Source organism: Callospermophilus lateralis, chromosome 3, assembly GCF_048772815.1.
Source record: "Callospermophilus lateralis isolate mCalLat2 chromosome 3, mCalLat2.hap1, whole genome shotgun sequence".
Classification (NCBI taxonomy): domain Eukaryota; kingdom Metazoa; phylum Chordata; class Mammalia; order Rodentia; family Sciuridae; genus Callospermophilus; species Callospermophilus lateralis.
The window spans coordinates 109389298-109405229 of NC_135307.1; the positions used below are offsets into that span (position 1 = coordinate 109389298).

Genomic DNA, 15932 nt, shown 5'->3' on the forward strand with positions numbered 1-15932 from the left:
TTAATCCATGTTGTAGCATGTATCAGTATTTCGTTTCATTTCTTTTTTTTTTTTTTTGGTACTGGGGAATTGAACTCAGGGGCACTTGACCACCGAGCCACATCCCCAGTCTTATTTTGTATTTCATTTAGAGACAGGGTCTCACTGAGTTGCTTAGCACCTAGCTTTTGCTGAGGCTGGCTTTGAACTCTCGATCCTCCTGTCTCAGGCTCCTGAGCTGCTGGGATTACAGGTGTGCACCACTATAACCTGGCTCATATCTTTTTATAGATAATATTCTATCATTTATTATGTTACATTTTGTTTATTCATTCATCAGGTGATGTATATGTGGATTTTTCCACTTTGGGGGCTATTATGAATAATGTTGCTATGAACATTCATGTAGAAGTTTCTACAAAGAATATATGTTTTCAATTCTCTTGAGTATATACATCTAGGATGGAACTGTCAGGTCATAACTCTATGTTGAATATCTTGAAGAAATAAAAAAAACTGTTTCTACAGTAGCTACATAATTTTATATTCCCACAGCAACAAATGAGGGTCCCAGTTTCTTCACATCCTTGCTGATACTTGTTATTTTCTGTTTTTCTCACAACAGCTATCCTAGAAGATGTGAAGTGGTATGTAATTGTGGTTTTGATTTTCATTTTCCTAATGACTAAAGATGTTAAGCATCTTTTCTTGTGTTTATTAGTCATTCCTACATCTTTGGAAAAATGTCTGTTAAAATACTTAGTCAAGTTTTAAAGTATATTGCTTTTTAAAATTAAAAAAAATTTTTTTTCTAGTTGTAGATGGACACAATATTTTTATTTATTTACTTTTTATGTGGTGCTGAGGATCCAACCTGGTGCCTTACCCTGTGAGGAAGGCACTCTACCACTGAGCTGCAGTTCCAGCCCCTAAAGTGGATTGCTTTTAATGTCAAGTTATAAAAGTTCTTTATTTATACTGATTACTAAGCCTTTATCAGACATAATGAAAATATTTTATCTTATTCTGTAGGTTATATTTTTACTTTTCTGATACTGTTCTTTAATGCACACATGATTTTAATTTTTTAAAAATACTTTTCTTTAGTTGTAGTTGTAGGATTGAACTAGTGCCTTATCTATATGAGGCAAGTGCTCCACCACTGAGCCAGAACCCTAGGATCTTATTTATTTTTTTATCTGGTACTGAGGATTGAATTCAATGCCTCGAGCATGTGAGGCAAGTGCTTAACCACTGAGCTATAACCCCGGCCCATGATTTTAATTTTAATGATGTCCAATTTAATCTATTTTTGTTTGATTATGTTTTTATTGCCTCCCAAGTAACACCCAGTCTAAAATTCATTCTTCTAGAAGATCTGCCCTTTAGTTGAAGAGTTTGGTCAACTTACATTTAATAAAATTACTGATAAAGAAGGATTTATGGGGCTTGGGTTGTGGCTCAATGGTATAGCACTTGCCTAGCACGTGTGAGGCACTGGGTTCAATCCTCAGCACCACATAAAAAATAAATAAATAAAGTTATTGTGTCCATCTACAACTTAAAAAAAAGAAGAATTTATATGTGCAATTTTTCTATTTTTCCCATGTCATCTTAATTTTTCCATCACTTTTTTCTTGTGTGTTAATTAGACATTTTCTTCTATACCATTCAATTCCCTTATTATTTCCTTTACTATATATTTATTCTAGTCTATTCCTATATTAGTTTTCCAGTTGAACTTTAGAATTACTTGTCAAATTTCTTATTTTTAATACTCTCCAGTGTTTCACAACTATTAATGTAAAAAACAGACATTCATATCATTCTGCTCAAAGTGCCCTGGTTGCGATTTGAACCTATTCATCCTATTTCTCTTTTTAGCAGAAAGGGCAGTTTGGCACATTCATACAATATTTGCTTCAAATATTCCTTGATTTTCAATAATTTTTACATATCTATCAGAATTTCTCACAAGATTCTCAACTTTATTTCAGTTAAGTGATCAGCAACTTAATGTGACTTCTAAGTATAATGTTCCCTGATTGTAATTCTCTGGGTCATACTTTTTTTTAAAATGATATTAAATATTGATCTCTATATAGGTTGAATTAAAGCTAACTTTTAAATTTTTTTTTAAGAGAGAGAGAGAGAGAGGGAATTTTTTTTTTAATATTTATTTTTTAGTTTTCGGCGGACACAACATCTTTGTATGTGGTGCTGAGGATCGAACCCGGGCTGCACTCATGCCAGGCGAGCGCACTACTGCTTGAGCCAAATCTCCAGCCCAAAGCTAACTTTTAAGGACATTTTCGTGTAAGCTAATTTCCCATTCTTATTTTCTGACATAAGCAGATTAATTTCTAACTAAATGAATCTTTGTTCTTAAAATGTTCACTTAAAATAACACACTCATCTAATAATTTAATTCTGTAAGATACTTGCCATTTCACCCATATATACCTTTGCTGTCAAATTCTATAATCTCCTGGCATGATGGCTGACAATCTCTGGTGGTACAGTCATTTCTGGCTAGATGGCATCTGATAAACCCTTGAGACACCCAATTAGGGACAGTAGCATTCAGCTGCCCTCTTCACTTGCTAACTACTGCTTTTTTACCCAATCCTTAGTGAACTGATGGAAGGCCAGCACCAGAGGAGAGCCCCTGCTTTCTCATCATGCTCCATCTGATTAAGTTACTTGTAATGGTGCATATGCTTATTATATATATCATCATCATGACTGATGGCACTAATCAATGGCTGTGGCATTTTAAAAGTTAAATGATGTGGGCTGGGGTTGGGGCTCAATGACAGAACACTTGCCTAGCATGTTTGGGGCACTGGGTTCAATTCTCAGAACTACATAAAAAAATAAATATACTGTGTTAGCTATAGCTAAAAATATTTTTTAAAAGTTAAACGAAGTGCTGATGCTAAAAAGTAATTTGTTTTTGTTAAGACTAGTGTACAATCACCTAAGAGAATCATGACCCACTATATATTCTTTTAAATAATGAGTGGGTTTATGTAGGGCACCCAACTCAGAATCCAACCACTCATATCAGATGAATTATGTGGATCAATTATCCTTTTCATCATACTATTTGCAACATTATAACTTTTCAAACAGAATGCCAAAACTCTACTTGAGTCTCTCAATGACTGACAGCTATTTAAATTAAATCTAGTACTAATCTGCCACTAATGTTTTCTCTTTCCTTCTTTTTTCTTCCTTGCTTTCTTTTCTTAGGATTTGGAAATAGAAACTTAAGACGTTAAGCTAGTCAGGTGCAGAGATGCAGACCAATAGTCGCAGTACTCCGAAAGTCGAGGCAAGAGGATTGCTAGAGCCCAGGGGTTTGGATAACATAGCAAGCTCCCATCTTGAAAAAACAAACAAAAAACAATAATTGGGAGAAGGATATGACCAATCAAAAAAGTTTAAAATCTCCTAAAATATATATTTAACTACTTTACATTCTTTCTGAATAAGTCTCATGTTATCAGTGATAGGACACATTACTTAAAGCCTTGGATTGAAAATTAAGACTGTTTGGTTAAAATATAGCTCTATTATGTATTGTGAAATGTGAGATTAAGCTACTTCACCTGAGACCTTCAGTGTTTTCAATAATATGAAAATGATACTCGTACCCATTTCTCATAGGATTTTTGGGAGAATTACATGAGATAATACATGGAAAGTACTTGCTACATTACTTTTATAATTTATCTTTATTAATACTACCATTACCAGAATATCAAAGTACCTTTTACAATAGATAAAAATCAAAGAAACAATTTTTTTATTATTATAACAAATTAAGACTACCAATAGAAAACACTGAAAATTGTACTGCATCATGTAAATGTCATATATTATTTTTTATACTAAATTACCTATATCAATGTTTTCTCTTCCCAGTGCCACAAGTGAAAGAAATAGTATTTCTCTGTATAAACTCCTAGGAAATAAAAAGCATGAAGAAAATATTAATATCCATATAGTTTATATGTTCTCCACAAAAATATTTATATTGACATAAATGTGATATAGTCTAGAAATTACTAGGCAAATAAGGTGTGATTGCTTAGAGGAATATGTTCGTTTAAGGGAATAACTTACCTCTGTCTTTTAAAATGTGGACACTTATTGAGTGTCTCTAAAATCTGACTCATTGGTCCATAGACATCATTCATTTTAATGCTTTTTACCATACTTTTCAATAGATCCTGGTTAAATGAATTATCATTTTTTTGTAATAAATGAACCATTGGATACTTCTGGGCTGTAAAAGAACAAGAGCAGATGAAGGAAATGTTCGATGTAGAAAGAAGAAATTAAATAGTAACTGACAGCTGTTGAAGAAGTTACAAAGCACTAAAAATAAATTTAAGGGCAATAGATAAAAGAATAGATATCTACAAATGAAGAGAGCAAAAAAAGGAAAAAAGAAGACAAATAATGACAAAAATAGATTGGAAGTTTCTGTGGTTTCAGATGGACAACCCAAAGTAGTTTCCTTTAATACAGCCTCTGAAGGAAATTAGCAGCCAAGGATGAAAACAAATAAAAAATAACTGGGACAAGCAATGTGCTAAAAGCCAAATGGTACAAAACATAACCAACCCCTCTAGCACATACACAGCACCACTCAAAAAACAAAACCAAATCATGTAAAATTGGACCTACATAGAAGGTAGCACTAAAAAAATCAAACTTAACACTCACTCTCAAACAAAAGAGTACGATTTTGACCTGTAAGACAAAAAGTTGTACCGTGAAATAAGTCAGTTATATGTAAATTCAGGCTATTTAAATTAAGTAGTGATTACTCTCTCATGAGTGAAGTCTGCATTCTATTATAGCACTTACTGTGGGCATTCCAGAGGATGTACAAAGGCTGCCCTGGATCCTGATGTAATTTCATATTGTCCCATAACATTTGTATTAAAACATATTTACTATCTTCAGACATACAGTGGCGAGGAATCTGTGTTGTAAAGTAAAAAATATTCATTAGTGATCCTTAAATGGTAATTTTTTTATAAGTATTTTATAAAATCATCATAAATTTTTGTTTAGGTTTTAAGTGTGCAGGAGAAAAAAAAATACAGAAAATGATTGATTTGTATGTATTTGATATCTCCTGAAGGAAGACATGTTGTATAGAGAAACTAACAATTTCTTTTCTTTTCTTTTTTGGTACTGGTGATTGAACCCAGGAGCACTTTACCATTGAGTCATATCCCCAGCCCTTTTTTTAAAAAATATTTTTTTAGTTATAGTTGGGCACAATACCTTTATTTTATTTGTTTATTTTTATGTGGTGCTAAGGATTGAACCCAGCTCCTCGCACGTGCTAGGCGAGCACTCTACCGCTGAGCCATAACCCCAGCGCCCCCCAGCCCTTTTTATTTTTTATTTTTGAATTGGGGTCTCACTGAGTCACTTAGGGCCTCCTTAAATTGTGAGGCTGGCCTTGAACCTGTGATCCTCCTGCCCTAGCTTCCTGAGTTGCTGGGATTACAGGCATGTGCTACCATGCTTGGCTTGAAGCTAATGATTTCTAAAGTAAAGATTTTTACAAAGTATTTGAGATAAATGAGAAAGGGTTCCATGACGGACTAATCTTCTCCCTCCTCACGAGTCCCAAAGTCCATAGAAAGATGATCCAGGAGTTCCATTCCTTTCTTCCTTTCTTCTTCTTCTTTTGTAATGTGGGGGGATCAAACCCAGGGCCTCCCATGTGCTAAGTAAGCACTTACCATTAGATTATATCTCCAGCCTCAGGAGTTCTATTTTTGATAGTCTACACCCCTTGCCCAGATAATTATGACTGAGCTACCATTTTTTGCCTTCCATTTATGATGTACTGAAAAAATCAGAGTACCTGTACTTAATAGATGTGAAATACAAGAAATACAAAAGGGAAAAGATAAAGTTCTTGAGCTTTAGCGATAGTGACAGCATACTAAAAGGTAAAAAACACAAACAATATATCAAAGGTATCAGAGCTGGGATGGTGGTTCAGTGGTAGAGCATTTGCCTGGCATGTGTGAGGCACTGGGTTCAATCCTCAGCACCACATAAAAACAAATAAATAAAAATAAAGGTCTAAAAAATGATATCAATGGAGAGCTAGAGTTATAGCTCAGTGGTAGAGTGCTCACCTAGCACATGGAAGGCCCTGGGTTAGAACCTAAGCACCTCATAAAAAGATAAATAAATAAAATAAAGATATTGTGTCCAGGGCTTGGGTTGTAGCTCAGCAGTAAAGCATTTGCCTAGCATGTGAGAGGCACTGGGTTCGATTCTCAGCACGGCATATAAATAAATGACTAAAGTAAAGAGGTCCATCAACAACTAATATATATATATATATATATATATATATATAATATATATAAAAATATGTATAATATATAACTAAATATAACATATTTTAATATGTATAAAATGTATATTATATATATATATAAATAAATAAAAATCTATATCTTAAAAAAAAAAGATGTCAATGGAGGCTGAGGATGTAGCTCAGGGGCTACATCTAGCATATGTGAGGCCATGGATTTGATCCTCAGCATCACAAAAAAAGTTAAATAAATAAATGAACATATAAAAAATTCACTGCCTATTAAGCAAAAATTAAGAGTAAAGGAACAAAGAGAATGGTAGCACATGCTTGAATATGAATTATAGACATCCTCCTAAAAAAATCAATAGACTTGTTTTTTTTTTTTTTTTTTTATAGGCTTGTTTTTGAAGGGGGTATGAGATTTGAATGGGGCTAACTCACACACCCTTTTCATTAGAGTTGCTTTCAATCTATCCTTGAAGTAATAACAGAAATTCAAGCACATTTTCTGTAAAGTTTAGAAAGCTAAAAACCATGACTTTGTCTTACTGCTAGACTGTAAGAAAAAATTATTTGTAAAGGCAAGCAACTAAGACAATCCTACTTTTCTAATGATTTAGATGGTTATTAAAAATACTTCACATAATAATGAACCTTACTTTTTACCAAGCAATATGCAAACATTATGCAGGTGACAGTAGCAGTGCCTTTTAATTTTTATTCTCATACCTTTGAATACTTATTACAATGCTCAGAAGAAAGAATCAATCCAGGTAAGTTACTGGGTAAGTCGAGACGTCTAAAATACCACACCAGGTTCCAAAAAACAATAGGATGATGGTCCACAAAGTCTGCCACTGTTATTGCATGATCACCTTCATTTTCCAATAAGCTCTCAAGTTCTTTCCATACCACTAATGGACTAAGATATGGAACAGTGACAGGATCTGGACTTGGAAGATGCCATTCTAATCCTAAAGAATCCTGTTGAATAAATAAAAACCATAAATGATAAATATAATAAATGATAAACTATTTGTAAAAAAAAAATCTGTCAATGATTTCCAGATTAGTAGAAAGGTAATATAATTCTATCATGGGATAAGACTCTTCCATGACAATGATAAAACTAAAGTTAATAAGGTTCTTCAGGACAAGGAGAACAAAATCATATGTAAATGATCCATTTCCAAATTTAAAAAAACCCAAAATACATACTGTTGCTCCTTGTAAAGTAGCTGGCAGGCTGCCCGTAGGAAATAGCTTCTGTCTTCCAGTATCTTCTTTGTCCAAGGTGCCGTAAGTACTAATACTTCTGGCCATCGGAAATATTGGACATTTTGATATAGCTGTTTTTGATCTATTAGCAGGAATCTGAATACTTCGGGCACAGGAATTTTCCTCCAGTTTAGATTTGCTTGGGTATTGAAAAAAGAAGAAAAATCATATCAGTGGTTAAATTTACTTGATTTCATTTAGAAGAACCATGTTCTTTTCTTTAGAATCAGAACTGAACATAGCACAATAGATCAAAAGAAATACGTTATTTGGGCTTTTAAAATGGGATATTTTAATGTGACTACTACTGTGGTAGTCACACATATTTTCCTTTATAGAAAGTGAATATTAAATATCCAAGATTCATTCATTTGTTCAAAACATTTAGTGGACAACTTTTTAAAAAAATATTTAAAAATTGTAGTGGTTGATGGACCTTTATTTAATTTATTTATTTTGCTGAGGATTAAACCCAGTGCCTCATACATGCTAGGTAAGTGCTGTACCATTGAGCTACATCCCCAACCCCTTAGTGGACAACTTTTATACAGCAGGAACCATACTAGCCATTAGGGACGCCAAATAGAGGAAATGGACATTTGTTCTTTCAGCAATCACAAGTGGATAAAAGACAAAGATAAGGGACACAACAGATCTATGATAAAAGAAAATATATGCATAGATTTTTGGTTTTACTGTCTTAAATATTTATGACCAAATAGGTTATGTTAGCCTGTCAATACCATACAGTTATTTTTTGGCACATGCAAGTACCAATAAGACTTTAACTGTTCAGTTTTTTTGTGGGTTAGATGGCACTTATGCAAAATAGAATCAGTTTCTACATTTGAGTGTAGGTTACTTATATTAGGTTTAATATAATAATAGTATAAATTTTGATTTTATAGTTCTTATATCAGTTCCAAATCTTTTAACAAATAATTAATTCTCCTAAGTAGAAAATTAAGTATTCCAAAGTATAAGCTAGTATTGTCTTAATTTATGAAGAGATAGAGATATGAAAAAGATGATCATTCTAAACTTCAAGGGTTCTACATATTTTTTAATCTTTAAAATACTAGTAAACACTATCATATGTACACATAACTTAAACTCTGGAGGTTCATAAAGCGTAGCCATAGCAAAACTCAATATTTAAAAATTTAGGCTATTAGGAAATTTTAATTCTAGAAATAAGAACTTAAGATTATAAATTTATTTTCCCCAGAAATTTAAACCTTGAAATACTCAGCTAATTAATCTGTCACATATCCCAAACGTGTAATATATGTTGTTAAAACACAGTTTTAATTGGTCCTGGCAGTGTATGCCTCTAGTCCCAGCTACTTGGGAGGCTGAGGCAGGCAGGCAGATAACCTTAGCCCATAAGTTTGAAACCAGCCTGTGCAACAACATAATAAGCCCCAGTATAAAAAAAAAAATCCTAGTTCCTCATAATCATACTTACCTATTTAGATCAAAATTCCCTTGAACAGAGATAGCAGATGTGTCAAGACCAGAAGCTGATGGTGAAATGCAAGTCTGCTTTGCCTGACTTGAAAAGGAAGATGGAAAGTGGGTACTTTCTGTAGAGGGGCTTGATTTCAAAAAGTATCTGGAATGTGAATTGAAGAAGTGAGATAACCTTGGAGACATGATACTTAAATATAAAGGGGTGGAAAAAGCTTATTATTACCTTCCAGGTCGTCTTAAATCTCTTATTTCAATATTCAGAAAAGGTAAGAAAAGATTGCCACAGAATGGGCAGGTAGTATTGAGATTTGAATCATCTGCTGTCCAGCCAGCCATGATTTCCTCATCATGGACGAGACAATCACAAGTTCTACATCGAGAACAACTTGAGATGAGAACCTAGGGGAGAAGATAGCACTTTATAAAGTAAGTATCCAAACATTACAAACAAGAAATGGACTATATTCATCTTTAATTATTTCAGCTAAATCCATTCCAAAATTTTGCCTATAAAAGAAACTTGTATTGAAGTGAGCATTTTTTTCTATTATCATTTTTATAAAATTAGCTATAATTTTATCATGGAAAAGTAAATTAAAGCATTAATCTGCAAATACCCCAAATAGATATCTGTAATTATAGATCAGTGCTACTCAAAAGTATGGTCACTGAACCAGTACTGGTCCACAAATTTGTATTGGTTTATAGTAAGTAAAGTGATTGAAAGAACTCAGAAAGCTATAAAGTAATTTGACCTGGTTGTAACATCTAAGTGTATAAGGGTATCAAATTAGGTATTAAACAAAAAACAAGCCTTGTCTATCACTATACAGTTTAACAAGCTCAACAGTAGATAACTATAAATGTCGAAATTACATTTATAAATTACATAAATTCCCGAAGCCACAGAAACTTTGTAAATGGCAACATCAATGCTCATCATTTGTCTTCCAGCTATATGCAAATTTCTTTATGGAACCTAGCATGAAACAGCAGCCACACTCACAAACATAATTTAATTACTATAATTTTTACAGAAAAATTAGGGAAGAGTTTTAAAGTATAAAAGCATAACTTTTTATTGTAAGAAAACGGGACATAGGAGCATACCCTGCAGAGATAGAGATCCACATCGAACTGACACAGAAGATGAAAAACCATGATAGAAGAAGCTGACAACCGAGTGCCAAAAGAGCTTCCTGCACTTTCATCAAAGTTTGCTTGCCCAGCAAAATTGGTAGAGTTTACAATGTGACATAAATGTTCAAAGAGAATACATATAACAAGGAATGAATAAAATGCCAAAAGGAAAATATTTATGTATACTGAAAAATCTCAAAGAAAGAATGGAACTGCCCTAATAAAGTAATATGACTTCAACAATCTGAAATAATGAATATCCAAAAACTGGATTTCAGCTTTGTTCAGGTGAGATATGTTTTCTAAAATTTCAGATGCTACATATTAAACTTTTATTACTATACCAGGATCATCAATACTTGAGAAATGTACATTTTATAAAGTAACACAAAAAGATACTCTTGAATAAAATTGTATACCTCCATTGCATAGTTCTGGAAGATATTTGCATTACTCGTGTTCAGGGAAGATGTCATTTCTGATTTCCCAGGTAAGGCAAACTTTGACAGGGATCCTGTTCATTATTAAAAAACAAACAACAAAACCATTAAAATTGATGAGAAAAGATATAAGAATTTTTTAAAAAATTATTCATATATATTTTTAGTTGTTGATGGAGCTTTATTTTATTTACTTATTTATATGTAGTGATGGGAATTGAACCCAGTGCCTCACCCATGCCAGGCAAGCACTCTACGACTGAGCCATAACCCCAGCAAGAATCTTCTATTTCCATAAATTCTCTGATAAAATTGATATTTTTTCTGTTCAAAATATTAAAAATAATTCAGAAACAACAATTACGTAAAAAATCTTTCTCAGTGCAAAATGTAATGGTATAAACTACCAGTTCACAAGAAATAGAGGGGATAGGAAATTATGCTAAACACTAGATTCTCAAATACTTTTTCAGAAGAGAGTTCTTATAAATGACAATTAACAATATGCACTTGCAAAAATATGACATGATATATGTGTATGTATATATATATATGTACATATGTATATGCATATACAATAGCATTAGAAAGACTGGAAATTTAATGTCGATAAATAGGGAAGTAGTTAAAATAAACTGATACAACCACATATGATGAACTATGCAGCTGTAAAAATGAAGGAGGAACACCACTATGTAATGATATGAAATGATCTTCAGGTTACACTGTTAAGTGAAGACAAGCGATGGGTGGGAAAGAATTTATAGTTACCTTTTGAATAAGATAGGAAAGTAATAAGTATATATAAAAAAACCACTTATACTTACATTTTTTAAAAAAAACAATGAAAGGTAGGAAGAGAACTGTATGAGGGGTGGGAATGGAAACTAGTCTTCTCTAAAAGTGCCTTGGCTTTTATCATTTTTCTTTGGATTTCTTTCAGGCTTTTAAAAAGTTGATGAACAAATTAAATCATAAAGAAAAATAGTAAAGGTACTGCCAATCAAACAGGACTATTTGGACAAACCTTCTAGGGAGGCAGAACTTTCCAGGCTTGCTCGACTGAGATCAATTCCCTTGGTCCCTGAAGTGGCACTGCTCTCTTGGGAGGAAGCAGCTCCTTCCAACTCATGGCAGATATCTTCATCTGTCAAAGAGGTAGATTCAGAATCCTGGGCTCCCACTGAAGAAAGACTGGTACGATCAGAACTTTGATCCTAAGGACATAATTATAAGCTTAATTTCCTTCATATTTAAAATTATTTTAAAAAAGTCTTCTCTAAGGTAGAAGAAACACGACCACCTAACTACCCAAATGATTAATGAACAACTTCTGGGGACCAAAAAAACAAAAACAAAAACAAAAAAACCCCAACCAATTATACAAAGAGTCCTACTTTGAGTAAGTGAGTAAGCAGGCTAGAGATCAATTTTTAAGAAATAATTTTTTTACTTCCAGCAAGATATATCCCCATTTAGTAAGGCAACTTAGAGGACTTTGACTCTTCATTTATTGTTTTATTTTCCGTCCTGTTTTCTTTCCTTCTTGATCTTCCAGACTATGACCCCATTAGAATTACATTTTATTCTTTTCCACAATAATCTAGATTTCAAAAACACATGCTCATTAGTTTTCATTTCTGAGGATACTAATGTAAAAGTTAATTTTTTTCTGGCTACACTAATATGTAAGAAAATATGGTAGATAAAGATTTTTGTGGGACTGGGGTTGTAGCTTAGCGGTACAGCACTTGCCTAGCACACGTGAGGCACTGGGTTTGATCCTCAGCACCACATAAAAATAAAAAAACAAAATAAAGGTGTTGTGTCCATTCACAACTGAAAAAAACCCCACTTTTTTAAGTAGTTGCAGATGGACACAATACCTTTGTTTATTTATTTTTGTGTGGTGCTGAGGATTGAACCCAGAGCCTCACACATGTGAGGCAAGTGCTCTACCGCTGAGCCACAACCCCAGCCCTCTATAACTATTTTTTTAAAAAGACTTTTGTATGAAAACATGTTTTTAAACATCTATAATCCCGCTGCCTAGATGATACAACTTACTTTTTCTATAGTTGTGTTATTAATTTTCATCACATACGGCATTAACATTTTTATGTGATCAAATCTTTTCATTCTTTATGTGTTCCAAGGTTTGTCTCTTCACACCAAAATGATAAAAATAACATTTTAAAAACATCTTTCTTTGTACTTCAATGTCTAATCCATCTAAGGCTTTTTAAATTTATTTTTGTTCAATGTGAGGTAGGAATCTGACTTTCCCCCAAATGAACAGCTAATTATTCCAACAAAAATATTCTCGTTCCCAACTGGTTTGATAACTTTTGTTATCTCATATTCCATTCTATTTACATATAGTTTTTTTAGTTGTCGTTTACACAATACCTTTAATTAATTAATTAATTAATTAATTAAAATGTGGCGCTGAGGATCGAACCCAGGGCCTCGCACTTGCTAGGCAAGCACTCTACTGCTGAGCCACAACCCCAGCCCCTACACATAGTTTTTGTTTCTGGCCTTTCCTCCATTCCATGGCCCACTTATCATCTTTTGCACTAATTAAAACACATTTATTTATAGTTTAAGCATTTGTTTTGCTATTTTGGTGAGTACTTCCACATTTTCTTTTCAAGACTGTCCCAATTATTCTCATGATCTTCTAGATAAATTCTATACCAGTGAAATATGGTTTGTTCAATTATCCTGGTATTTGGTTTGGTTGTTTTGGAGGGTTATTTTCTTTTTCTTTTTGTATTTTAATCAGACTACCCTTGGAATTTCGGAAAAACTGACACCTTTTCAATACTGGGTACACTATATACTTCACTAAAGTCTTATAGCTCTACTTATGTAGGCATTGCATGTTTCAGTTTGGTTTTGCTTCTAGACATTTTAGGCTTCTGTTATGGTAAATTAGCTTATATATATATTTTTTTTTTCACAGGCTGTCAAATACAGGGAAGTTATTTTTAAAATATTTGTTTCTTGCTATCTTACTGATTGAAAGTTTTTTCAATGGTAGCAAATAATCTCTCTTGATAATACTGAGTTTATTAATTCTTTTGCAATATTTCTTTTTCTTTTCTCTCATCTTCTGGCATTGTTAGAAGATCCAGAATACTGAAATCTGACAGGTGTTAGCATGTTTTCTTGCCTTGATCCTGCTTTTAAAATGAATAATGATAATGTTTTATTGTTAAATATGGTACACAATTTGATTTTTGGTACTCTATTAACCTAACTTAAGTTATAAATAGTTTAATTTGATTATTGTACCATGTGCACTTGAAAAGAATATACATTCTGTACTCATTGAACATATATTCTGAAAATGTCAATTATGTTATGGTAGCTGATTGTTCAGATCTGTCTTGAGCAGTTTTTGTTAGCTGTTCCAATAGCTGAAGAGAGGTCTTAAAATCTATTAAAATTTTAGAACTCCCTTGAATTTTGTCAATTTTTGTGTCATTATTTCATGGTCCAATGATTTGGTACATATCCATGGATAACTGTTGTGTCTTCATAGTGACTTGTGCCTTATCATTACAAAATATTGTTCTTTGTCTCTAGTAATACTCTTAAAGTTTATTTTCTCTTCTATTAAAACAGTCACGAAAGCTTCTTACAATTACTATTTGCAATGTATAGTTTTTGTCTTCCATTCACTTTGAACAAAACTGTTTCTTTATACTTAAGAGTGTTATTTCTGGTAGGCAACAGGGTCCTGTAATACAAATTTTGTCAATTTCTGCCTCTTAACTGAGGTTGTCAGACAAATATCACTTAATTATCGATATGGATTTATTGATAGGGATTGTATTTTGGTCTATTATTTCTCTGTTCTTCTTTTCCTGTCTTCTTTCAGTATTCTTATCAGCTTTTTGGCTATATCTTATTTTTACACAACTGCTCTAGGGAATACAAAAACATAATCATTTGCAGTCTACTAGAGTTTTAGTATTGTATCATATGATAACATAACTACAATAAAGATAAGTGGAGTAAGTCTCTTCACTCCTGTTAAACATCCAAGTTTGAGATAATATTATATTTTATGAGATATTATAATTTGTGTTAGACAATTACAAGTATTTTTAAGAAATTTCAGAGGCCAAAGAAATAGTCTTTTATATGAGGCAACTATTTACATTTATTTTGCTCTTCCTTCATTCCTGAAGATCCAGTTTTCTTTCTAGCATTTCTTCAGCCTGAAGAATCTCCTTTGGCACATCTTACACAGCATGTCTGTTGCCCATGAATTCTTTTCCTTTATCTGAAAATGTCTTTTACCTTTACCCCTAAAGAATATTTTCACTGAACATAAAATTCTGGGTTCACAGAACTTCTCTTTCAGAATGTTAAAGATGTGATTTCCCATTAAATTCTTTCCCCCACAGATTATGATAAAAATGTATGGTTATTCAAATCTTCATTCTTCTATAGGTAATGTATACTTTTTCTTTAACAACTTTCAATATTTCTTAACAGATGGACAACTTTGGTGTTTATTAATTTGCTTATGATGTGTACAGGTATGGTTTACTTTGAATTTATCCTTTCTGTATTTTGTTGAGTCTATTCTATCTGTAAATCTGTCTTTCTCCAAATTTGGAGGGTTTCAATTATTACTTCTTCAAATATATTTTTTGCCACAATCACTTTATTCAATCCTTTCAAACTCCAATTACATGCATGTTATTTATACCTTTTGATATTGTCCCACAAGTTCCTGAGGTTCTGTCCCCCCCCCCTTTTTTTTAAAGAAGTCTTTTTGCTTTCTTGGTTCTGCGAATTAGGTAATCTCTGTTACTCAGCCTTTAAGTTTACTGACTCCTTCCTGTCATCTCCATTTTGCTACCGAATCTATCCAATGAGTTTCTTTCAGACTTTGTATCGCAAAGATTTTAAGTTTCTGTTTCTAGCTGAGAATTCCTTTATTTTCATTTATTTCATTTTTTTAAAATGCTTCACATATAGGAAATACAGTGAAATCAATCTGCCTGAACTTTCCTATGTACATGTATGAAAATACCACAGTGAATCTCAATACTAAGTATATCCACAAGACTGGGATCCTAAATAGAATAAAATATATTCCATGCTTGTATCAGTATATCAAAATGGATTCTACTGTAATATATAACTAAAAAAAATAAAAAATACTTCATGGAATCTAGTTATAATAGCTGCTTTAAAATTTCTGATTAATTCTGACATCTGGATCATCTTAG

At 32.6% G+C, this 15932-nt stretch overlaps 1 protein-coding gene across 3 annotated transcripts in view; it reads right to left on the minus strand.

The window, feature by feature from the left end:
* The window catches only part of Dennd4a (DENN domain containing 4A), a 113732-nt gene that overhangs the window by 5313 nt on the left and 92487 nt on the right, over nucleotides 1-15932 (minus strand). For all 3 annotated transcript variants that reach the window (XM_076850969.2, XM_076850967.2, XM_076850966.2), the window contains 9 exons: nucleotides 11705-11894; nucleotides 10657-10751; nucleotides 9321-9496; nucleotides 9093-9239; nucleotides 7565-7763; nucleotides 7076-7330; nucleotides 4861-4978; nucleotides 4111-4273; nucleotides 3885-3949 (listed from right to left, as the gene is read on the minus strand). In XM_076850969.2, the coding sequence (XP_076707084.2) occupies nucleotides 3885-3949; nucleotides 4111-4273; nucleotides 4861-4978; nucleotides 7076-7330; nucleotides 7565-7763; nucleotides 9093-9239; nucleotides 9321-9496; nucleotides 10657-10751; nucleotides 11705-11894 (1408 nt within the window). The remainder of the gene's footprint in view (nucleotides 1-3884; nucleotides 3950-4110; nucleotides 4274-4860; nucleotides 4979-7075; nucleotides 7331-7564; nucleotides 7764-9092; nucleotides 9240-9320; nucleotides 9497-10656; nucleotides 10752-11704; nucleotides 11895-15932) is intronic.